General features: G+C 40.9%; 1 protein-coding gene across 2 annotated transcripts in view; it reads right to left on the bottom strand.

Annotated features, from left to right (window-relative positions):
- Nucleotides 1-26,245, bottom strand: part of kcnab1a (potassium voltage-gated channel, shaker-related subfamily, beta member 1 a) — a 110,939-nt gene that overhangs the window by 74,929 nt on the left and 9,765 nt on the right. Inside the window, exon 1 of one of the 2 annotated variants that reach the window (XM_040008795.1) lies at nucleotides 1,656-3,835. The exons of the other annotated variant lie outside the window; for it this stretch is intronic. Within the exon in view, the coding sequence (XP_039864729.1) occupies nucleotides 1,656-1,864 (209 nt within the window). The 5' untranslated portion in view covers nucleotides 1,865-3,835. Of the gene's footprint in view, nucleotides 1-1,655; nucleotides 3,836-26,245 lie in introns of those variants that run through there. 2 annotated transcript variants of the gene reach the window in all.

Raw genomic sequence — 26,245 nt, 5'->3', positions numbered from 1 at the left:
ATGAAGCTCTTAGCCTGAAAAGTTTTACAATTTTCCAAGCCAACATATCCAGGATAAAGAATGACAATTAATAGACTAGAGGATAAATCATCACATCGTTATTCCAAACATCATTAAGCATTAGAGAATATTTAGTACAGCCACTATGTTTTGTTGATAATCAGTTTGTGTGTTCTCTGCAGCTCTGGCCAATAAAAAAGGAGTGAGGAAGACTTCAGTTACCTTTCAATGTGCAAAGCAAACGCACCCATGTCACAATTAATCAACAAGGCATCCAGACGCCCTCACAGTAAACTGTAACTCTGAGCTGTCAACTGATGTTTGCTGAAGTTGAATAAAATCACTCATGTCAACAATGGTTCAATACCTTCACACTTTCCATCCGAAAAAATGAAAAAAAAAATAAATGAAGAAGAAAAAAAAAAACGTGCACGTTTGCTCACAGTTGGAAGTGGAAAAATGTTTTTCTCCATCGATTACCATTTTCATCACCATCAGAGCATGAAAAGTAGCCACATTTGCAGATTCTTGATTTGGCTTCAGCTGCCACACACTTACCAACTGCAGCAAAATCGCTGCCAGATCGAGTTTCTGCTTTGGCACAGTGTTGACTTTTATAAAAACAGCTTTATTTAATAGAACGCAGTGCATCACTGTCTCATCGCTACGCGCACAGAAACCAGCAGTCATTTCAGATCCTCTGACACGTGCTTTTCAGCTCGATTTCGCCGTCATCCGCAGAGATTCGGAAATGAAGCGATGCCACCATATTTTACATAAGATTCGAAGCTCCGGGCGATGAGAGTCAAACACACAAGTCAGCTGAGCAGCAATACTGCTGAGGTCAAATCCAACTCAGACGCTCTGCCCACACTGCAGAGCTGTCTCTGCACACCACAGAGAGGCCGAGAGAAGAGGAGACAGAAAAGTGTTTAGGTGTGTGGGAGAGAGGCAGGAGCAAGAAGACTCTGCTTCCATTCATGGCTTTCTGAGACATGAGAATTTCAGCATTTGAGAGGAAGACGGAGAGGTTTAAAGATGTGTGCGAGACGATGTGTGAGACATAAAGAAAGTGTAAATGAACTGTAAGGAGCGAGGCAGTCAGAGCGACGGACAGAACAGGCAATGAACCCGAGGGAGCTGTCGGTAATCTCCCGGCACGTAGACGATGGCGTTTATATTTACGAGTCCCGTCAGGCTGAGCAGCTTCTGCACGACTTACTGATCAGTCTGGAATCTGCAGATCACAATTTTTAAAAGTGTAGCGCAAGCTCACAGCAAATATAACACAGGTTTGGCAGAAGGTGCTTCCGATTAAAGGCAGAGAAAGTCACTACAGATATAGATAATCATTTTTGTTGTTGTTGTTTTTTTAAATAAGAGCTGATGCATCTAAAGAGTCTTTATCTGAAAACTTTGGGTCCCTATTTTGGAGAAAAAAAACATTTGCTAAAAACACATGATCAAATTTCACGTCAACACTGAAACTGATTAAAGAATATAGACACATCTCCACTGATATGAGGGCATTTTTGTAGGTAAGTATAACAGAAAAATATTGGGATACAGTAAATGAGATGGACACACAAGAAAACAAAGTATTGGTGCCCCTCGCTTTAGTGCACTGCACATTATTCACACATACTCTAACACACCTGTACTTCATGCCAGTGTGTTTTCCCGTCGACTCCTTGAGTGAGATGTGGCGTGGCGTGAAGGAGCCGAAGCTTCGCGCGATGATGGCCACGGTACGGAACTTGGCCCTGGCCTGGTTGACCACATTGGGGCTGGTGGCGCTCTGCTTGCTGTGGTCCCCATTGCCCCTCTTCAGGTTGTGGTCCGTACAGGCGATGGACACCTGCATGGCTGGGCTTCAGTCGGGGGAGCGAAGAGGAAAACTACAGACGGGACAAGGAGTGAGGAGGGGAAAGGAGCCTCTGTTTGACTCTTCAGCTCAGTCTCTGTTTGGGTTCTCCTCGTCTCTCGCTTTTATTTTCCTGGTAAATGGACTTCAGTCTTCAGTCGCTCTCTCGCAAATGCTCCCTCTCCATGTGCACCACTTTGTTCTGTGAAGCAAGATAAACCGGCAAGAAAAAAAAAGAAAGAAAGAAAAGCTTTTCCTCTTTTTTTTTCCCTTCTGTGCTCAAATCAAGTGTCCCATTTTAAGTATTTCCTTTCAGAGGAGAGTCAGCAGAACAGGTCAGTCATCAAAAGCTAGAGAAGAACAAAGACTCCTCAGTTCTGCGAGGGATCCCCAATCTATTTCCCCCGCTGGTTTTTCCTTCTCCTGTGTCTTGCCTCTGATGCAGAGCCGGGGGTTTTTTGTTTTTCCTAACAGGGTTTCAGCTGCAGAATGACAATAAGTGGAGGTGGAGAGGGTGCAGCAGGATGGCAGAGGAGCGAAAGAGAAACAAGAGAGATGGAGATGCGACCCAGGCGCTGCGCTCTCCCTGGTCTGACTGTGGGAAGAGAGAGCGAGCGATAGCATGTGCGAGAGAGCGCGAGGGAGGAGGAGGAGGAGGAGGAGGGGACAGGGTCAGGAAAGGGATAAGGAGACAGGGCAGCAAGGACAGACAAAACAAAGCAGAGGAGTCACTCTCAGGTGCTGTCACTGTGCCCCATCGCACTTTTTTGCCATCAGCACCCCCCACCTCCCTGCGTCTCCTCACTTCTTCTCCTCGGTGGTCCTTTGTTAATGCGTGTTACTAATGTGCCCGTGCCCCAGTTTCCCCTTCTCTTTTCTCCCCCCACTCTTCCGACTCCCTCGTTAACTGATGTCTGTTCTCAGTTTTTGGACGCTCTGCTCGTTTTGAGCTCCTCCGGCTTTTCTTTATTTTTATTTTTTTGTTGTTTTTTCTCAGCAGGGAAGCCACATTTACCAAAAGCGCACCTTCAGGGGAACTGAAAGAGATGTGGTGCAGCAGACAGCCTCTCTCTCTCACTCACTCCCACTCGCTCTCGGTTGCGCTCTCTCTCTAGCTCCCACTCTACCTGTCTCACTCACCGTCTCTCACTGCTGCTCACCTGTCACACACTTCTAAGGTTCCTTCCTGCACCTTTAATGTCAGTACAGCAAAGCTATTATTCCCTCTCTAACACTCTAGCCACGATCCTCTCTGAGCCATTTCATTTTTTTTCTTTTCCTCTCTTTTTTGTCTTTTACTACATCCGTTTTTTTTTTTTTACTTATTTGTCTCAAAGGCTTTCAGTGTTGGGTACAACTAGCACTAGTTGTACCCAACACTGGGTAAAAGGGTGAGATATCCTATCACCAAGCCACATCCTGAAACCAGAATGAATGAGAAATTTTGGCTTATAAAGCTTGTAACTAGAAAATTAAATGGATGTTGCAGCATACATAAAAAATGTGCAAGTCAGGATTATACAGTATTTGCTGACATAAAGTAACAGTTTTCCGAAATCCCCTAGCACATGATCCATCGAACCGAAAAGGCAGCTACAAATCAAAGAGAATGAGAAGAGGATGGATGAATGAAATGAGGGAGGTGTGGAGAAACTGGGATCAGGAGAAAGAAAATGACCACAAAGGAGCAGGCTGAGGCTAAACAAAGCTGAGAAGAGAAAGAATTTATAAATCTTTGTGTGTTTGATCGCAGCACATCCAATTGTGTGTGTGTGTGTGTGTGTGTGTTGTGTGTGTGTGTTGTTTTTTGTGTGTGTAGTTTTGTTGTGTGCTTGTCAGTAATTCGATGAGGGGTGTCAAACAGAGGTAAATGGAGCATTCTGCTCCAGACTGTCTTGTGTGTGTGTGTGTGTGTGTGTGTGTGTGTGCATGGGTGCATGTGTGTGTGTGTGTGCATGGGTGCATGTGTAAATATCAGCACTGCAGCATTTATGCAAGTTTGCACTAACTTAACATAATCAACAAAAATTAAATAGTGTTTTTTATTCATTGTTAGCTTATTTGGTTTGTTTGTCCAAGCAAATTATTCATATTTCTTCCTGAAGTAACAGCACTCACAGGCCACTTCATTAAATAGATTCAACTGGTTGTTAGCCCAAATATCTAATCAGCCAATCAAATGGCAGCAACTCAATCCATTTAATCACAGAAACATGGTCGAGACGAGCTGCTGAATTTCAAACTGAGCATCAGAATGAGGAAGAAAGGTGATTTCAGTGGCTTTGAACGTGGGACAGCTGTTGGTCTGAGTACTTCAGAAACTGCTGATCTGCTGGGATTTTCTCACATAACCATTTATGGGGTTTATAGATAATAGCCTAAAAAAGAGAAACTATCCAGAGAGCAGCAGATCTCTGGGAGAAAATGCCTTCTTGATATCAGAGATCAGAGGAGAATTGGCAGGCTGCTTCAAGCTGACAGGAAGGCAACACTAACTCGAATAACCACCTGTTGCATCCAAGGTTTGCAGATAGCATCTATGAATGTACAAAAAGCTGAACCTTGAAGCTGATGAGCTACAGGACCACATCGGGTGCCACTCCTGTCAGATAAGAAAGGAAACTGAGGCTATGGTTCACTGTACTCAAATGGCCTTCACAATCACCAGAGCAGCCAACAGAGCACCTTTGGGATGTGGTGGCTCAGGAGTTTCACATCATCCATGTGTAGCCAAACAAATCTTCAGCAGCTGTGCGATGGTATCATGTCACACCAAAATCTCTGAACAATGTTTCCAAGAGCTAACTAAGAGTTAGTTCTGAAATGAAAAGGGCATTTTAACACACATAAATTGTATAGTAACCATCCACATGCAGAAAGATGCGGTTGAAAAGTCCAAGTGTTTTAACTGCTGGTTAGATGGTTGCATTGGGTCAACTTCAAGACAGACCTGCTTTAGTCCAGACAACATATTTAACCAAGCACTCAGAGCTTCCACACAATTTGATGCTTATTGCTGCTGTTGCAGTGTGATCAGCAACATCTTTTAGCATATTTTTGACAGGTATCATCCAAAGGAAAAATAGCTCATAGAATCAAAAACTAATGGATCTATGGAGTCTATACACAACAATAACACCTTACAACATCACTGCAACTCTTCCTGATAAACTAGACCCGTCTAAATGGGGCTTAAAATACAGCCGTTTGAGGTAAAGTGGTTTAAGGAAACCAGGGAAACACCTTTTGGCAGAAGTTAATGAAAACATAACATATATATATATATACAAATATATATAAAATATTGTGTTGGTTTTTTTTGTAAATGTCAGGATTTCTGATTACTAACTCAAGAAAAAAAAACTTCTCATCATCTCACCACTCTCATTTCTCTCCCTTGACTGAGAAGATATACGGAGCTTTGGATCAATCTTCCACTTTATTGAAAAGCAGCTCATTCTGGATCAATACCGCCTTGCTCCTCAAGAGAGCCACAGATCCCCAACCCACTGCACACATGGAGCAGGAGCTCATCTAATGAGGAGAAAAGTGCTGAGTGGAAAGGAAGATTATTTAAAGTGTGCTACAAAGCTGGACTGACTGGACTTTGAATCACACAGTATACAGTGAGAAAACTCTGTATGTTTTTTACAAATACATACAGTGCATAAGTACATACATTTCAAATTTCAAGTATTTATTCGATTTTGCATTTTATAACAACAAATACAAAAATACAACAACCAAAAGCAAGAAGCAAACAAACAAAAAAGAACAAGAAAAACAAAACGAAACAAAAACAGTGAGGTTTCAACATCTGTTGCATTAAGTCAGGTAGACATGTTGGTTCAAAAACTATCCCATTGTTTCACCGAAGCTTCTGTCAGATGATTTAACTTTCCCAACATCTTAAGTACATGAAACCTGAATCCTGTTGTGTCATAAAACACCCAGCTCAAACAAATTGGCAGTTCACTTGGCAGAAAAATCAGAAAATACATTAAGTTTCGCATCCACACATCCACGCAAACAACACTGTCAGTATTTGAACATCAGTTACAATTACAACACTCTGGGTTTGATTTAATGGTGAGTAATGACGGGTATTTTAAAACTTCAGGGGTAGTTAAACGACGTATCACTTCTGGCTCTCTCTTTGGGTCAAGGTAAACTGAAAATGCTCTAGCAGTCAGCCCACAGGAGTTTTTGCAGCTGTGTCCCATGAAGGCACATACATTACTGATCTATGTGAAATATTTAGGGCCGTCCAACTAACTTAAGAACTGCCAGATTACAATATCAGGGCTGTGGACTAAAATATCTTGTGAGCTTAAAATGTGGCCCTGTTTCTATGATCCATTAATTAGTTTGCACATTTTGAACCTTTTTTCTCTGTTTATTGTCTCTGCTTTGTTTTTGTTTTCCCTGCAGCTGCCCCATAAGCAGCAAGTGATGACACATCCATAACTCTGAGCGCAAGACGGTGTCCTACTTTTGCACCTGTGTGTGTGTGTGTGTGTGTGTGTGTGTGTGCGCATGTGTGTGGGAGGGTGCACGCATGTTGTATTTATGCTGGGTCATAAGCTTTGTCAGCAAAAGCCCACACACTACATAGTGAAATCCTCATGAGATACCTCAAGCTACGAATGAGTGTTTATGTAGATTAGAAGTGGGAATCACTGGCAATCTCTCAGTTTTGTTATGTTGTATCTGTGGAGAACAGCATCCCTGCTATATTGTCTGTACTCTGGAAATTTGTCATTTATCAAAATAGCGCAAATCTTTAGAAATTATACACCCGAGTTAGTTGAAGGTTTAGAAACTGCTACACTTTTTGTCTTTGCTAAAGATGGATTTCAGTGTTTTGCTCGGTAACGACTGATGTGTTAGTAATGGCTGATGTTAGTAATCCAAACCACTAACCCTTTCTCTGAATGACAGACCGAAAATAAACTCCACCTGAACTTGGTTTATATCTGACCCAGATAAACTGCAGGTCATAACTTCTTACCTGAAGTTCAGTTCACCTGACACTCGGACCGGCGGCCGCCTCAGGTCTCTCCTCCCTCTGCCTCCCCTTCCCTCATCCACCTGCTGGCCTCTGTGTAAGCTCTGCCATAGCCACCACCAGCATCTGGCCAATCCACCACCTTTCATTGTTTATACCGTTACAAAAAATAAAAATCATCGGCCCATAAAAACGAAAAATCACCATCGGCCCACCGGGCAAATTAAGAAATGTCCAAGTTGTTTTTACCGATGTGTCTTGTGTGCAAAATTATGCAGTGATGTGGAAAAAGTGATTATTCATTAATATGATGCAGCATGTGTTTGGGTTATTTTGAAGCGCAGTATTACACACCGCTGTCACAGCCAACAATTCTGCGTGATGTGTTTTCTACCTAGAGCATCTATTCATGTGATTTTTGGTTAAAAGTCGCTCACATATAATTTCTAATAGTAGATTACGAACAAATTATACTTCCAAAAAATCTGACTTGGCTTTTAATTTCTCGCAGCGTCAGCAGAAAATGTTTGATTTGCTTATTTCATTCTTTGTTGTGCATTAAATATGTTGTGTATAAAATCTTAATATGACAAAATCAATTTCTTTCTCAGAAACAAGTAAAAAATGTTAGAGAGCTGTTAAAATTAATGAACTACAGCACATCGTTCTCTGTTTGTGTTGTACATACTGCATAATTACAACCTTGTTTGCCGTTTTGCTCTGAGAGCGATGATGTAAGTCAACAGCATCAGGGACGTTTGTCCTTACGACAATAAAAGCTACTCGTTTCCTGTCAATCTGACGAGCTGCACTGATAAAAGCTATTTTGGAGAGAGGTATATATAATCTATGCAAATCATATAAAATTTACTCTATTATTGCACTCAGCCAAGGAATTATAAAGTAATGGGTTAATTATACCCTTTTCTTAAGAGTAACAACATTACATTAAAAAATGCAGTAAAATACACCCCCAAACCATGAGTCTTATGTTCCTAGTTGCGCATGCGCCAGACCGCGCTTTTTGACTGAGCGGGACTGCAAGAAAATTCTGGGTCTTTTTTTCGGCTTCCATCGAACCCGATCGAACCACAGAAGTGAAGGTAAGCTATTTACACAGGGTGAATAATATATAATAGCGCGTGCAAATGGTAATTTTTGACGTGATGAGCTATTACACTTTACTTGTATTGCTTAGGTCTGTGTAATGCACCATTACTTGAAATGAAACTTTGAATCTGTTGCTGTCTGTTAACCGTCTAGACAACTGCCGGTAATTTGCAATGAAATGTGTTCGTGGTGCGCTTTTTATCAGTCAGCATGCATGACCAGTCCCGGACTGGTAATCGGAACACTGAGGTCGTGTCCAAATTCATGGGCTGAATCCTCCTGAGGACCCGGCCTTCACGAGCTATGTGGGCCGGGTACTCATAAGGTCGGGTAGGCCAGATGTAAACCTACGTTTAACCTGAGTAGCGAAAGACAGCGGTGATCTGAAAATGATGTGCCGGAATCTGCCCAACACGACTGTTGGGCAGATTATTCCCAACAGTCGTGTTTTAAAACTCTTAAAAAACAGCTGTTGCATCCGTCTGCGTCTCCCCATTGATCTTCACTGTAGCTCATCATCCCGGAGAGCTCACTGAAAGCTTTCTCCCAGCTGTAACTGGCGGCTTTGTTTTAGCAGCACCAGAACTTTCTGAAAAAGCTCTGAAGCATGTTTGCTTGTATTTAAAAATGTGCGCGGCAGTAGTCGCTTGTTCTGTCACGCAGATACCGCTTTGCTCCCGTATCTGCTTCATAATCCGCTCAGCTGTTCGCACTGCGGGGAAACACTGGGACACAGCAGCATCATGAACTCCAGCTATAGGGAGATTTTTCAGCAGCAAAACAAATAAAGCCAACGTGAAACGATCAGTAAAAAACAAAGACTGCTCTGAGAGTTTGAATTATTAACTGTATTTATTGATGTGTGGTTAAAGAGTATCTTACTCATCAGTAAGTAGGGGCAGGTCCCGCCTTCCTCACCTCTGATTGGATAGAAAGTCTCTCCTACTTACTGATGATTTAAGATACTCGCTCACGGGGCGGGACAAGTGTGTCTGAGAGAGGGAGGGCGTCTCATGAGACCATCAGTGTTGCCAACGGTCTCTGACAGAAAGTAGCTGAAGTTCCCCAGGGTGTCACACCAAAATAAAAGCAGGGGGGGTAAAGCTCTCAGCCTGAAATGTTGTCCCAGTCCAGGCCTGTGCATGACTGTCTGACTGCTTGTTTTAAGTTAGTTAATTAGTCAATGCTAGCTTTTTCTAAAATATTGAAATGGCAGATGTTAAAAAATAAAACAAAGTACTACTGTATCCCACTAGTATGTGTGAAAATACCCACTGCTGCTGCACCTACGTTTTGGTTTTGTTTTTTGTTTTTTAATTGTGGGATCAAGTAAAATATTTTTGAATTGATTTAATATTGTATTGGGTAGTGTTAGAACATCAGTGCTTAATAATTGTTTTCATAATCATACGTCCCCAATTATTCAGCGGGCCACATATAGCAACCTGGTTCTTTTAAACACCTGGGGTCCAAATTAATTTTGAATATTATATGTCTGGGCGATAATTTGGAGAAATACGGCATGTTCTGTGAAGCATATTACATCTATGAATATGATCTATCAAGCTAATTCCATGAAGCATGAATATTAATCTATGCAATTGCAAATGCCTTTATTTTAGTGAGGTAAGTACACAATCTGTTATTTCAGCATAACAGACCCTTGTTAAAATCCAGTGGCACCAAGGTATCATACAATAAAATAATGTGATTAATACATAAGTAAAAGAAATTCCTATACATGCCCCTTCCTGATTTCTTATGTTTTAACATGTTTGTTACACTTACATGTTTCCAAATGTTAACACGGATGTTCAGAGTAAATACAGATTGTAGTTTTTTAAATGATGATTTCATTTAGTTTGGGGAAACAGCTCTCCAACTTTACCTCATGTAGAAAAAGTCATTTCCTTCTAAACCTAATAAGTGGTTTTGTCATCTAGCAAGAACTGCAATCAAGCATTTGCAATAACTAATAAAAAAAAGCACTTGGGACAATTGTGTTGGTGACAGCTTTTGTTATAATATCAATAATATTTCTATGAATATGGGATACTGTTACATGTTTGCATAGACTTTTGTGAAATATGGAGACACTCCTGGCATTATATGAGGAAAGTGAGACTCATTTTTTAGGGTTGGTGGAGATGAGTGTGAAGATCCAAACAATCCCTGTCAGTGATGGAGAAGCTTTGATGAAAATATTTGGTAAAAAGTTCACCAGCATGAAGGAAATGAAGTTTCAAACTTTCCTTAGGAGGAGCCCAGCACGCCTGCTTAAAGAAAAGTAAGTGTGGCGATGTGGATGCTTGCAGCCATCCTGCGACACATGAAACACATCAGAGTCATAATTGTTATTTTAGTCACGTGTTTGTTTATTATCCTTATTGTTTTATCTGGGACTGTTTGCAGACATCTCAGAGAGAGGAGACACCAGCATCTGAACAGAGACTCAAACCAGCAACCTGCAGCTCCCTGCTTGGCTGCTCCAGTTTTCTCCTCACTCATGTTGCCCACCAGTGATTTCTAGCTGCCCACCCACACAGCAGGCTAGAATATGCGCTGAGCCTCAGCACCCAATACTTGGACATGTTTTCTTTATTAAATGATGAACCAGACCCCAAAAAGTAAACAGCTGTTATTGCTAGGCAACGGGAGCAGCATTTGGCGATGCAGCACCTGACATTCCTGACCATGTGGGCGGAGCATGCAGGAAATGGAATGTTTAGTAGAACTGTGCAACACAAGCACTTAGTTACAGCATGTTTCATTGTATCCAGACACAGCTAGAGACACATCTACAGCAGCATCTCTGTGCAGGACAAACGACAGCTGACGAAGAAACATCGAAAACTTCACTTCACTCCTCTACAAAACGTTGGTTCCTTTGTTTAAAAGGCCAAAATGAATCGAGGGAGAACGAGAAGAGGATCGGCGAGTGCTTCACCATACAATTCAGTACAGCTGATTAACCTGCAAGAAGAATTTCAAATGATACAGGCTGAAAATGTCAAATTAAAAGAAGAGGCAGAAAAATCAAGAGGAGAAGCTAAAAATTCAAAGTTTGAAATTGAAGTAGTATTGCAGGAATTACTGCATGTGGGTCTCAAACTTAAAGGAGAGAAAATGGGAAAACAGCACGCAGAAAACGAGAATGAAAACATGAAGAAAGAACTGTTGGAAGCTCAAAAAGCATTGGAGGAAGAGAAAACCACAGCACAAGAAGCCAAAAATAAATATCAAACTGCAAAGAAGGAGGCAGGAAATGTGATTCGGGAATTACAGGAGGTGCAGGAAGCTTTTGAAGAGGAAAAAAGGAAAATGCAGTTGGCAACACAAGAAGCTGCAAATGTAATGGCTGAAGCTGAAAAACTAAGGAAGGAATTACTGCATGTAAAGCAACAACTTGAAGAGGAGAAAAAATGTAAACATGAGGCAGAAAATGAGATTGAAAATTTGAAGAAAGAATTGTTGGAAGCTCAAAAAGTGTTGGAGGAAGAGAAAATGAAAATACAGGAAGCAAAGAAAGAAATGGAAGATACAAAGAGTTACACTCAAAACATGAAGAAGGAACTGATGAAAGTGCAAGAAGAACTTGCAGAAGAGAAAATTGAGGTGAAGGCATTCATGAAAGAAACGGCCGGCTCTGCGGTGACCAAGAAAGACTGCAAAGACGCACTTAGAGAAATGCGAAAGCACAAAAAGGAAGCTAAAGAGCTCCTCAAACAGAAAGTGAAACTGGCCAAACAGCAGCTGAAAGAAAAATTTAAAGATGCCGAGGAGCAGCTCAACAAAACCTTAAAAGAACTGAAGGCAAAAGAAAAAGAAAAGAAAGCCGAGGAAAGGAGGGGATTCTGGAGCAGACTGCTGAGAAAGAACTGACCCAGCAGCATCAAGTTTGAGGAGATCAATAGTTTCTTCCCCCTCTCGCCACCTTTCTTTCACCCCATCCTTCTTCTTGGGACGTTTGTTTGTTTTTTAAAAAGTCTAATCTAAATACATGTACTGAAATACACAAATAAAATTGCCATAACTTGACCTCATGTTGCCTGCTTCTTTTCTTGTGTGTCTGTGGATGTAAAACAGTAAACTTCACAACCACAAAAAGATTAGACCTGCTGAAACACGTCAGGCTAATACATGGGCATTTTGGTCGAGTCCACTCCATACCCTGCCTTCATGCAGATTCCCCTGCACTGTCAAGACATGGGGTGCATTAAGGACACATTTGTCAACCCACCCACAGTCATCCCAGCCAGGCAACATCCTTTCATTCACGTGCATTGTCTGTAATTCATGCTCTTTTGACAGTGAGAGGCAGTTGTTTGAACATCTTGGTGGCCATCTAAAAAAGTTTGAAACTGTGCCATGTGTTTTTGAGGATTGTGATTATAAGGTTAACAAATACACAACATTCCACAGCCACAAGAGTAGAAAACACAACCCACATTCCTTGGAAGATTTCAGGACTAATGTTCTTCATCAATACCAAAGATGCCCTCAACCTCGAATATCCGAAGGAGCTGAAGAACACATTTGACACTTCTCAAAAACTGTTTTTGGAACTTGACGGGGCCAAACTACTGAACAAGGTCCACGACCTCAAAAATAAGCTTATGCAATGCACACACATTTCCCCTCTTGTTCCCAGAGGACATAGCTTGATGGAGCTGTAATTTTTCTTCTGACAGCAAGCACAGAAACTATTGCATGTTGGTGTTAGTGTTCTGTTCTATCTATCCATATGTTTGATAACATACATGCACAGAAACAACCTTGTAGAGTTTCTGTGCTTTTGGCTTTTAAAATGGACTGAGTGGCCTTTGAAAGTGTTGTCTGCATTAGCCGTTGTGTTGCACTTTATTCTGTGTTTTTATGGAATAAAACATTGAGATGAGGAATCATTTGAATATCTTTTTTGGGGGGGTACATTTTACCTTATATGAATAGGTAATGTTTATCAACTGATAATAATTAAATTTTATTACTAATTATCAGGTATTACCAACTAGCAAACAAGAGATAATTTTACCTAATTTCAATAAGTAAGTAGCTGTTGAATGTATACATAAATATGGGGTAAATTTTACCCAATTTAATTAAGTATTTCATAGCTTTTTATTGAAGTTATTTTATACACAATATATTGAACTAAATCTACCCCAAAAAAGTCAATGCAAATTGTTACCTCAGATTTATTGGGTAAATTCTATAGATGACTTCTTACAGTGTGTCCCCACCACGGACTGAACCATGGAGGGAGCTGGGGGGGAATCCGTTCGTGTCCTCATTTTTGTTCCTGAACTGCACGCTAAGCAAAACTTGAGGAGAACAAACTTTGTTATAGTCCGAAAGAAAAAGAAGAAGAAGAGTGATACTGCGGTTTAGGGTTCTTATGATGTCGTATTTTTAACACACCACAGTGTCACCCCTTGCAGACTGTTGTACTTTAAAGGGGTCCAGGTGTGCTGGTGGTATCTTCATATTAAATATAGCTTGTTCAAGAGGATGCAATTAATTAATCTATGTATTTGGCGATTAGACTCCATGATCCATCATGAGTTATTTTGTTACATACCAAGTGTTTAAACATTGCAGCAAATCTTCACAGCAGCTGTTTTTCTCTGATGGCAGGTGTCTCTTTGGCAGGATAATCACTCTTACTTCATTACAAAAATTGTTGAGGAATGATTTGAGGAACACGGCAAAGAGCTCAAGTTGTTGACTCTGCCCTCGAATGATCCAGACATCAAATGTCTGTGGGCTGTGTTTGAAAACTAACTCCAATCCCAAGATCAGCCTTCCTCACAACTAACAGGACTTAAAGTCCATGCTGCTAAAGTTTTACCACTCGATATCACAGGACAATGCCCAAAGGTCTTGTGAAATCCATGTTGTGGTTTAGCTTAGCGGTGTGAATTTTAAGAGTAGGAAGTTCTTTTTTACAGTGTAGTTATTCTGCATATCTGCTTTTTCTCATATCTTGTGCAAATATTATCATCATGCACAAATTATTCTTCACAATTTTCAGAATACGACTATGCAAAGCATGCTAACATGTGATTAGGGAAAACCTATACTGCAAGCATTAGCATATTGCTACATTATAGTTATTGAGGTTTCAAATAATCTTGGTAAGCTCTTGCATGTTTCGCTGAGAATGGAACGTGTTGTATATGTACATACATTTGCAGAGCATCCTGGGTAATAAGTTGCTGACACCTGCTGAATAACGCACATTTCTCCGGGGGATTTATTCCTGTATCGTCTGTGACATTAAAGCACAATGTTTACTGCCGCAGAGTAGATCGTGAGTGAAGGATGCTATGGCTATAAGAGTATTAAAGTGATGACTCTCGACCTTAAGATCATCCACGCGTCATCATGGATCATACTACACATATGAGCTGGGTCTTAAATAAAATATTAGTCATCCCTTCCTCCCTCTCCTCACACTGGTACACCCATATGTATTGTGGGGATACACACCGAGTTTGAGATGGGGTGTAATGTGATTCAAATGAGCAGCTTCTGAGCTGCATAATTGCATTTAACTACCTGAAGGGTTCAGTTTTTGTGAACAGATCTTAAAGCATTTCAACCTTTTTACAGTACGGCCCACCACAAATATCATAAAATGAAACTTCTCCTTCTTTTTGTGCGTGTTATGTTACGAGAGCTGAAGCATCAAGATATGAAAGCCATCCCAATCGCAACAGCTGCTTTCTTCGCTCACATTCAGAGCCCTTCTCTGCAAGCTACTTACATTTTCTGTATCGTTAGAATCTACATCACAAAAGCAAAACTGGTAAAACGTATTTTACAAATGCAAAGGTGGACGGACGGGCCTAGTTTGCCCCTCTGCCGTAACAAATGAGCCGAACATCCCCACTCAGCTTTGCATAAAAGGCAGAGGTTCTACTCTCCGGTGGCCGAGCACTGAGGTGTGTCACAGTGAAAAGAAGCCAGACCCTTTGCAGCTGCCACCTCCACTCACAGTATAAACATTACTGCTGAAAATAAAACCACATCTACTCTACAACAGGAGGCTACTGTATGTGACAAAGTGCCAGTTAAGTAGTGTGGCAAGTTCTACTATTTAACGCTAAATTTAAAAGAAAAATAGAACAATACCTTTGAAAAATTTGTATTGGGAGAGCAGAACCCTCGTATTTAGGCAGAAACAATTACACTCTTTCCATATCATATCAAAAACTCATTACATTAGCTGATAATAGGCAGCAGTATATATGAGTATTGCTTGTATTTCTTGTGTGTATTTGGTTCTCTTAGGAATCCAATATGTACTGAAAAAATACAATAAACACACATTAGTATATTAATAAAACACTTAAAAGCATTCATTTCTCCTTTTTCTGTAATCTCTGGATCATCTGCTGGTTTAAAAACCCAGACACCAACACAGACAGGTCATTACTGGGTCATAATCCTGAGAGTATCCATTCAGTGACTCATTGTTCTTGGGGGAGCATTGGATTACAACTAGTTATTTAGACGTCAGATAGCAGGTAAAAACAAGCTGGGTCAAACTCTCCTGATCTTATATGCATCACACCAGCTTCTCTGTATTAGTGACAGTCAGTTCATATGTTTTGATTATAAATGGAAAAAATGTTCTCGTAAAAGACGGGCTGAAAATGGTGAACATGTTGTAACATGGGGACTCAGTATCCAGCGCTATGCATCTTCAGACATAATTACTCTTCATGCTATAATTAATGGATTTTTTTGTAATTAAACATTTCAGCAGGCCCAGCTCAAGAGTAAAATTACTGCAATTAGTGTGAGTGCACTGCGATTTGTTAAAGAGCTGATTGTCTAACTTGCGAAGCAACGGCATGCCCGTCAAATCAAAAATATTGTTATCTTCAAATTACTGTAGATTATGTATTGACAGCTAATCCCAATCACAAATAAATTGGTGTAAAGGAAACCGATCAACTGAACTCTAAGACTCTAATTTCTGGCCTCCCTGCACTTACATACCGATGCATGGCAGCACCATGCATGGCTAACATCACTGAGCACAACAGCTACACTTTCAACAAGACAGATTTAAGTTGCTCTGTTAATTTGGCCCCCATAAGTTTACCTCTAAAAAAGTTTTAGCTTATCTCCATTCAGCCTGGTCTCTGGTTGTATCCCATCAACTATTATTCGATGGCATCTGTGAAAACAACCTGATTTTCATTGGTAGCCAAGAGCCGCGACTTCAGTAGGACAAAAATGCTTTTAAAAGGTAATAAAAGCAACAAAAGTAAACAGAAGATGTTTTGAGATTAAAGTCAAATCAATATTTTCCTCCTCTGCTCTACGAATGGATGGTTTACCTGCAATTATATTTATATAGCAAATTTCATTACATGGAAACTCAATGTGCGTAACACAGAAGATAAAATAATTGCTGTAATAAACAGACAAAATGTAATAAAAGGCTTTGAGTCTGTTTTTAAATGTATCGGCTGATCAGTATGTAACTGATCTCAGGTCAGTGGGCAGCTTGTTCCAAAGAACAGGACCACAGTAACTGAAAGCACCCTCAACACACTCAGATCCATTTCTGAGAACAGTAAAAAGATCTGAACCTGAAGACATGAGAGCTCTGACTGGCTTATAGACACTGAGCAACTTGGAGATGTACTGGCAGGGAGAGAGGGTATAAACATAAGGCCCATTTGCCAGAATCGGCCAGGCACAGAATCCAATCTGGCCCACTGGATAGCTTTAAAAAAATGACAGCGGGCGTCGATTTCTGACTTTTTACTGTGGCTTTCACACTTTCTCCCAAATGATCAAGACCTCCCGGTCACACTACACCAAAGTAATTAATTATTAGATAAACAATGCACGTTTCTTTCATTTACTGCAGCTGCAAATCTTCTTTTTCTTGTAGAAAAACTGAGACGTACTATTAAAAACGCATTTCTTTTTCTTATAATTGAAATTGGGTGTTAAACATATTTACACTGAGTCTTAAGGGTTCGACACACTGGAGGTAAACGTGGGCTGTATACGGTAAAGTGAGTTGGACATCCCTGATTTGGATCATCTGGCAAATAGAGTGTTACAATTACTCCAAACTGCTTGATTTAAATGCCTGGACCAAGTTCTCAGAGACAGTTTGAGACAGGAATTTTTTAACTGTTGAGGTTGTTGATGTGAATATAAAAACTAAGATCACTGGAATTTAGAAATAGTAGCTACAGCGGAAGCTGCAGCATGTGTGCAGTCGAATTTCACGTGTTCTGCCATCTGAGCTTTATGTCTTTATTGGATGCCTTTATGCTAATACTAATCACTAAGTTGGTCACCATGGGAACATGAGATGTCTGGAGGGAAACATTGTGTACGCACAAATGGCAGAGGAGCTTATTATAAAGTGCCTGTGAGCAAGGCACTGGGCTCTCGTACTTCTGCAGGACTGCAACAGCAGTATAATTTTTGTACCGTCCTGCTGTGTGTGTGTGTGTGTGTGTGTGTGTGTGTGTGTGTGTGTGTGTGTGTGTGTGTGTGTGTGCGTGTGTGTGCGTGTTAACGCTTCCTTCCTACAGCACAACTCATAGCCAGAGTGTTTACTGCTGCAGTCTAACAGCTTGGTGAAGAAACACAGAAATAAAATTCTCATTTCACCAAGTTAAGAACTGAACAATAAGAATTCCTGGCACCAAACTTGCAAAGCACAACTTTTCTTTTGTAAAAGTTTTGTACCTTCATGCGTGACGTAACAGGGTTGTCCTCCAACTTGCACTTCGTAATAAGCCTCTACGCCTACACCACCTGCACCACAATTAGCTATTTGTTGCAGGGAGCAGCATTCCTGACTGCTAGAGAGTCTCCAGATATGGACACTTGATAGTCAAGAGCTGTAACAACAAGAGATAACCGTCATCTCAGCAATAGCATTGCTATGGAAACAGTATGGAGGCGTTATATGTGTGGGAAAAAAGCAGCAATAAAATAACACCAGGAGAGAATAAAGATGCCAGATGGCAACCAGGAAGCATCTGTAGGAATGCAGGATACACTCTGGTTTCCTTGGAGATGAAACAATACGGCACTCATTGACACAGCACGTTGGAGATGCTTTGATCCGTCTGAAGCGAGTCTTTAGTGGTGCAACAGAGAAAATAAATGAATGCTTTAAAAGTAAGAATTACTCTTATCAAGCAAATTCGGGCAAAAACTCCAGCAAGTTTTCTTTTCTCCACCCCAGCTCTATACTGCAATGATGACACCCACAGGAAGAGAAGATGACACCACCCTCCAGACACCATTACAACGAATATTATGCGTATGATGGGCCCAAGATCAGGTATCAGGAAGGCAAGAACCCGAAAAAAACAGTTGGATAAAAATAAAACATATAAACAGAACACGAGTCTTGATTGCTCTGTGTTTTGATGTTCTTTCAGCCCCTAAATTAAAGTTGGTGTATGCTGGAGTTGCACTGGAAAAAGACTGGCACCTTTAGCTGAACAGGTACATGCTCTGAGTACTGTAACATGGAGCCCAACAGTGAGGAGTATTTAAATCAATAAACAACCTTTAAATATAAACCTGGTGTGAAGCAGAAAATGCTTAGCTCATCTGTATGGAAATTATTCCTCACATAGCTTACTCACCGCCCCGCACTGCCCTGACTCTGGTGTTTGCATACCTTCATTTGCATGCACAATCATGTACGTGTGCTCTAACGCCGCATGGAAGACGGACTGCATTTGCAGCTGTTTGTTAATTAGATCACATCAAAAACAGTCGTTTCATTATGTGTCTGACATTACATGTGTGAAAATCTATTATCAGTTATTTTACCTGATTAAAACTGTGTCCATAGCCTGGTTTGACTGATCTCCCTCTCATTCCTTCTAATGACCTATTCCTTATTTAGATGTCAGTGTGTATTTACATTTACAGCCTCAGTGAGCCTAATTCACAAAGTGGCCTCAGTAGTTTTTTTGGAAGGAGAGTTTCAGATAACGATTACTGCAAACGCACTCGCTTGCCCCGCTTTAATAATCATTCAGGTGCTGAAATGAAACCACTTGAAGATAATGGGGGGGTGAAGCGGCCATACGAGGGAGAGCTTTCACCTCATCCCAAACCACTTGGCTCTTCTGATTAGTGCCTTATTCTGGCTTCATTAAATCGCTAAAATAACACAATGTTTTAAGTGCGTACCTCAAATAGAGGACTGGCCTTTAAAGTTGATTTACTGTTGAATTTTGGACTTTTAATGAAATAGATTATAGTCATAAAATAAATTAGATGTGCTGATCAAGTTACATTTTTTAACAGTTTCATGAGGAAGAGACAACTTTTAATGACACTTTCCTCTGAGACATTTTGGCATCAAATATCAAATCTCCAGACTTTGTGAAATATTTATGTAATTAAAGGGCAGAAAAATAAGTTGGCAATATTAATAAATGTGCCAGAGGACAATATTTGTGTACCTGCCAGAAGCTCTTAAAATAATAATCGAATTGAGACTTTACAGTTAGACAAGAACCCAAACTTTTGCACAAGACACATTTACTGTTGCTTTGAATTAACAATTGAAGGTAGAGTAACGATTAAATGATCATTTTCTACAGGTGCTGCTTTTTGTGTCCTTGTATATTGTATATGATCACTAAAATTTTGCATATTGTTACAGTGATGTGCATGGTACACAGCAGAAATGACAAAAACATTATGGTTAGCTTAAGAGAATGCTGCTTATTAAGGACAGAAGTTTAAACTTTCTTCACATGAGAAAAAATAAAACTAGACTGAGCCATTCACAGTTATTGTGTCACAGCACCCACACAGGCAACAATGCTCTGACTGAGATGCATTAATGGCGCACAATACTAGTCATGAAAATGCAAGTTTCTATCATTGTTAAAGGAAGTGAGAGTGAACATGTCCTGTATCAGTGCAACAATCTGAGAACAATGTGGAGTCCTCCTGCTAACTAAGCTGAGGAATCCTGGATGAACTGCAGTCTTCTCAAATGAGACCAGACCGTGATTGGGCTTCTCAAGTTATAGAAACACACGTGTTATCTACATAAAACTCTCCAAGATTGTTTTTTGAATGACAATTTTAATACATTTATAGAACTTTCTACAACATGCATGTTTTTCTATGTTTAAATGCTTTCAATCTAACATTCACAACCCGATAAGTGCAGCCTTGGGTTGAATATCTTGTTCATGGATATTTGGAGCGAACCACCAATCTGACATTAGTAGGTGAGCTCCTCTACCTCATACATCCACCCCGCTCTCACTCAGCACTCCGTCCAAGCCTCAGTCTTCATCTTCACCACTATCAAGACCCAGGGGGGTCCTGTCCTAAATCTTATCACCACTGGGATTTCGTTCTGTCATGATGGGTCACCAGAGTTTAACTGCCAAACACGTTAACTATTATTACTCTATCTTAATAAATCATGTTCAATTCTTCTCTATATTGAACCTATTGTAGTTTTGAAAAGCAAAATCTGCAAGTGAGCTAACAGTGTAGTAGGATGAGTGAAAATCAATGTAATTATACACTGAACACAGGAGAGGGAAACCAGTGTAAGAGTGAAGATGGGTGAATTTAAATACCCGGGTGCACAAGAGAGGTGAAGAAGAGAGTGCCGGCAGGGTGGAGTGGGTGGAGACGAGTGTCAGGGGTGATTTGTGACAGAAGGATAGGGTTACATGATGGTAGTGAGACCTGCTATGATGTGTGGTCTGGAGACGGTGGCTCTGACAAAAAGACAGGAGGCCGAGTTGGAGGCGGGAGAGCTGAAGATAGTATGGCAGATATGCTGGAAAAAAGGATGCTGAAGATGGAGCTGCCAGGATGGAGCAGATGTGGAGGGTTGATGTGACAGAGGAGGATGTTAGGGACAGGGTGAGGCTGCTGTGGCGACTTCTAAAGGGAGGAGCCAAAAGAAGAAGAAGATATGCTAAAAACAGGAGACTGCAGTCACCAGATATGTGCTGCATTGCTGCAGTGAAGTCACTCTAAAACAGTAAACTTGTAAAGTTGTGTATCTGCCTTCATGAAGCTAATTGTGTGATACCTTCAGACATTGTTGGGAATTGTGATTCTCTTGCTGCAGCGGTTACCAGCTGTTTGTGAAATAGTGATAAATGCTGCAGCAAAGTCGTCAGGATCCGTGCACGTGTGCGTGCGTGTATACCCGATACAACCGAAATCTTTTATGTTGCACTTTTTGTCCCCTGTTCTCTTACCTCTCCTCTCTTAATGGGTCTTGAGGGAGTGCAATGCATTACCTTTTCTTATCACACTGTACCCATGAACACACAGAAGCATTGCACACACACACACACACACACACACACAGAGTCTGGAAAAGGTTCAAGCTCCACTCCTCTGTATTACAATCTGTGGAGACAAACTGAGAACAGATGAGAAAAGTGCTGATCCAAGGAAGTGATTCTAAACTTTGCCTACGCCACCGTATCAGCTTAGTGCTGCTGAGTGGAGATATATGGCTGGGCAGTGAAAAAGTTCTGTCTGTGCAATGAATGAATTTACCGCAGTTCCATCCGCGTGATAGTTTTACGAGTGTGTTTAGACAGAACAGCTTGTTTGATGTGGCCCCTTTAAGCTTTTCCACGCTATTACGAACTAGACGCAGCAAGCTGTTTTTCTTCACAGCACCTGAGCCAAAAAGGAAAAAGAACTACACTAAATTTTCTAAACCATGTACTGAGCTGCAGCTTCTCCTCCCTGTCAAACACACATAGATACACAGCAGGCAGCAGTGGAGACAGAACCCAGATGAAGTTGCCAAAAAACTACTCTTATTAATGTAATTGCAGTCAAAGCAGTACGAAGCCAGTAAGAATATCATATCACTCAACCTGTAGAAAAATACAATATTTTTTAACCGTTCCTACCCATATTTGATTGTTTTACATGACCACTGAGGTCATATGAGTTACAAATATGATCAAATGTGTCTGTATGCAGGTACTCTGATTGCCAAATGGTGTCAAAGTCTTGGTGCCATCTCTTTAGCACCATTATCTGCTTGCAGTGAATTCACTCAAGCAGCAGAATGAGGAGAACGAGGGCAATGACTGATGATAGTGTCTGTGTTTAATTTTATTTCTACGGATCTGCTTTATTGTGGAAAGCATGAGGCGCAAGCTGCATACATGTGAAGCTAGAGGTGAAAGGAGCAGAAGCTCTTGTCTCAGGAGGTGGGTTGCAAAACAGCTTGCAGGTGCGCAGCAACTCTGTATGAAATTTGCCATCTGGGTGTGTAGAAGGGTCAGCTGAGCTATCGGCTGAAAGTTTCCAAGATAACGCTGCAGCTGTAAACCTGTTTGTGTGTGAGATATTTGTGTAATACGTATATATAGTTAAAGAGAAATCTTTTAGAGACAATAACAGACATTATATACTCACTTAGTGGTGGTACAAGTATTTTTCCAAGTACACTAGCAATGTGACGAAAGCAGATAAAACTGATTATAAAGTAGGAGCAAGCTGAAAGAAATCAACGTGAAAAGTGAAAAATGGAAGATGAGAGCGTGAGCGATATGAGGAGAAAAGGATTTGCTTCTCTGCTGAAGGAGCCAGGTTACTTTCCTTTCTTTTTTCATTGACCCCTCTTGAGCCGCGGTTTTGAAAGGTCTCTGAAATCCTCAGTAGGCGACACTCCAACTGATTCCACCTCTGCATGAGCACTGCAGCACCCCTTAAAGCAACATTTCACTTTAGTCAGGCCCTTTTTTTCCTCTCTTATGGCAAACAGTATTTCTGGTAACATCACTGGGAACAAGGAACTGTTAGTTACATTGATCTACAATCATCAGCTGTGCACAGTATTTTTTTTTCCTTTCACCTTGTAATGAAGAAAAGCAAAGAGAGGACAGAAGCATTGTGTTTTACAAATATGACACAATGCACAGACAATTAAATACTCAGACCTGCTGTGCTTAAAATCGATCAAGTGCAAATGAAGTGACTGCAGACAATCACTGGTCCTCAATCAGCTGAAAAGAGTGTAGAGGTTGATGCTTTTGTTGTCCAAAGGTAAAGGGACAGCAGATCTATGGCTCCCCCTAGTGTTAAAACTTGAAACCAACACTTAAATAACAGGACTCCTCTCAACCAACTTTATGCCTCTTTCTTTTGATCTCCTTACCAGAGTCCCAAGTGTCTCATTTCGGATCTTATTTCTCTAACCCACACCTCCTCACTCACACACCCACATCTAACTGTTAAACATGCTCCTTAACCCTCCAGGGGCTCATCTCACACCCACGCCATTACCCCTCCTGCGCACTGCACCATCGGTACAAATTAGGCATTTAACTGCTGCTCTTATCTCAAAGACTCATCTTAAAATAGTGGTTGAAGAGAAAGTGGTTCAGCTTCACATCCCAGCCTTGCTAGAAACACACACATATATATACACACCCATCAGCGACCTCCAGTGGGATTTTTAAAACTGAGTTAAACGGATGTGTGCTCGTAACTCAAAGATTATCTTTAGAACTTGTGATACTTTGGCTGTGGTCGGATTTGCCAAAGGCTACAAACTTACCTTGAAGATCGGCTAATAATTTTAAAGGGAAAGGATGAGCGTGCGTCCAAGAGACACAAAGTTAAACTTGGCAGGGTTCCCTTCCTTTGACGTAAAGCAGTGTGGGAGAGTAAGATGAAGCTCCACTGTGGCTTTATCCTCCAGTGACCTTAGTGAGACCCAAGGAGAGCTCTCCCTCCTAAATGACGCCTAGCACCCCTCATCAATAATGGACAAATATCAAGTAGCAAGACAGTCGTGCTTTTCTAATGTTCAAAGGCCGTAGCAAGGAGAAGAAAAAGTTCAAATTACTACATCTCAGAGAAAACATCGTGACTTTTTCTTTTTAACATACCAGTGCTCAGATCTGTGAGTCTGTGTTTGTCTTTCATGGATTTAATACCAAGTTGCAAATTCCTTTTAAAGCCAAGAGAGTTTCAAAGAAAGGTCAGACAAGCATAGTGATCCATGATGAGGGTTTGGCCCGATCTGACAGAGTTAGGTCCTGTCTGCCACTCTCCCAAACAGCAAGTCAATAGGACAAACTCATGTCCTATTGGTTTACGCAGTTGGCTAGTGCTGACACAAGTGGAACATCAGAGGGTGTGTGTGTGTGTGTGTGTGTGTGGCTGAGACACAGCACGAGGTAAAGAGGAGCCAGAAAAAACTCATAGCTGCACGTGTTCAGAGTCCAGCTGATTTTTCAAGCTGTGGAGTCAATTATTAATGAGAGTCATGTAAAGAACACACTTTAGCTCACTCAACAGACTAATGAAGCGGAGATGTGTGTGAAAGTGTTGCCCCCACTATTGGACCCGTATTGATTAATCATGAATCAGTGTAACAGAGTAACAGTAGAACTGATTCTGTGCTGGGAATAAGTTAAGGGTTATGTCTTTGTTTAAGCATCTGATAGAACAGGATAAGCCACGGGGAATTAATAAGTCACTTTAAAAATAACAAAAGTGTGTCTAAGTGAGAACAAGAAGACTGCAAAAAAGCTTCAAGCAATTCTTCCTGAGTAATAATCTTTATTCCTCTTCTTTTAGTTTGTATCTGCTACATCTAACACTTTAATCTGTGTTTAAGTAAAAGGGCCTTCACAATAAAAACCTATTTAACCATCTGCCAAATCGCTCTTCATTAGCAAAATGTAACTTGTCTGAACATCTGCACAGGTGATTTCACTCATACTGTGTGATTGCAACTAACTGTGCGAGCGTGCTTGATTGATGGCACTCTCCATTTCCTTCTAATTATTCTGCACTTGTCAGAGCAGAAAAACCTACTAACTTTATCATTTTTTTAAGGACAGCATCAACATTCATTACTCTCAGACTCAATCAAAGCAGATGTGCAATCAGCCAGAGCTGAAACACCTGTGTGAGTGGGCAGGGGCCATTTGTCTGAGTACACGTAAATCAAGACTGGAGCAAATATGGCTTTACATAAGAAGGGTTTATTTTAAGCAATAATAACTTTATTCGTATAGCACGTTTTGAAACACACAGCTACAAAGTGTTTCAGAGTTTGAATGAAAACATATTACAAATAAGCGTACATATACATGCAACCACAGAAGCAAATGCATTTTCATCCATTCCTGCATACACACTCCTACACACACATATTAGGATAACAAAAAGCTGTTGATCAGCTGGGATGTTGCAACAAAACCTTTTCTAAAGTTTACAGAGAATCTGATCTAAAAGAGCAAAAATATCCATTCTCTGAATGGAAATGCTTTGTTGACATCCAAGGTCAGAGGAAAATTCACTGCTTCAAGCTGATAGGAAGGCAACAGTAATTGGAAATAACCACTCGTTACAACCAGGGAATGCAGAAGAGCATCTCTGAGTGTACAACATGTCAAAGCTTGAAGCAGGTGAGCTGCAGCAGCAGAAGGGACACACCAGGTGTCCCTCCAGTCAGGAAATAAGAACAGGAAATTGAGGCTACAGTTCACACAGGCTCACCGAAACTGAACAATAGATTGGAAAAATGTTACCTGGCCTGATGAATCTCAATTTCTGCTACAAAATTCAGATGGTAGGGTCAGAATTTGAGCATAAACAACACGAAAGCACGGCTCCATCTTGCCTTGCATCAACAGGTCAGGCTTCAGTTTTCTTGGCACAATTCGAGTCCCTTAGTAACAACTGAGCATTGACCACCCGAGTATTGTTGCTGAGCACGTCTATCCCTTGTAACCACAGTCTACCTTCTTCTTATGGCTGCTTCCAGTAAGATAACACACCATGGCACAAAGTTCAAATCATCTCTAACTGGTTTTTCGAACATGACAGTGAGTTCACTGTACTCAAATGGCCTCCACAGTCACCAGATCTCAATCCAACAGAGCACCTTTGGGATGTGGTAGATGTGGAGATCTGTGTGATACCGTCATGTCAGCAGGGACCAACATTTCTGAGGAATGAGTTCAGCACCTTGTTGAATCTATGCCGTGAAGAATTAAGGCATTTCTGAAGGCAAAGAGTGCCCAACCTAATACTAGTAAGGTATACTTAATGAGTGTATATAGCTGTAGACGAGCACTTGGTTACAGTCAAGTGATCCAGTCCTTTACAAGCGTTGGCTTTAACAAAGACTAACAGTTATCAGTTTTTCCAGTCAGCAGGAGCGTTACTTTGTTTAATTTCTTTCCTGGAGTGAGACGTCTTGAGGATCCAGTTCACCTATA

The sequence above is a fragment of the Simochromis diagramma genome, unplaced genomic scaffold (genome assembly GCF_900408965.1).
Source record: "Simochromis diagramma unplaced genomic scaffold, fSimDia1.1 OVJJ01000344.1, whole genome shotgun sequence".
Classification (NCBI taxonomy): Eukaryota; Metazoa; Chordata; class Actinopteri; order Cichliformes; family Cichlidae; genus Simochromis; species Simochromis diagramma.
This window is presented reverse-complemented; position numbering and strand designations above follow the sequence as displayed.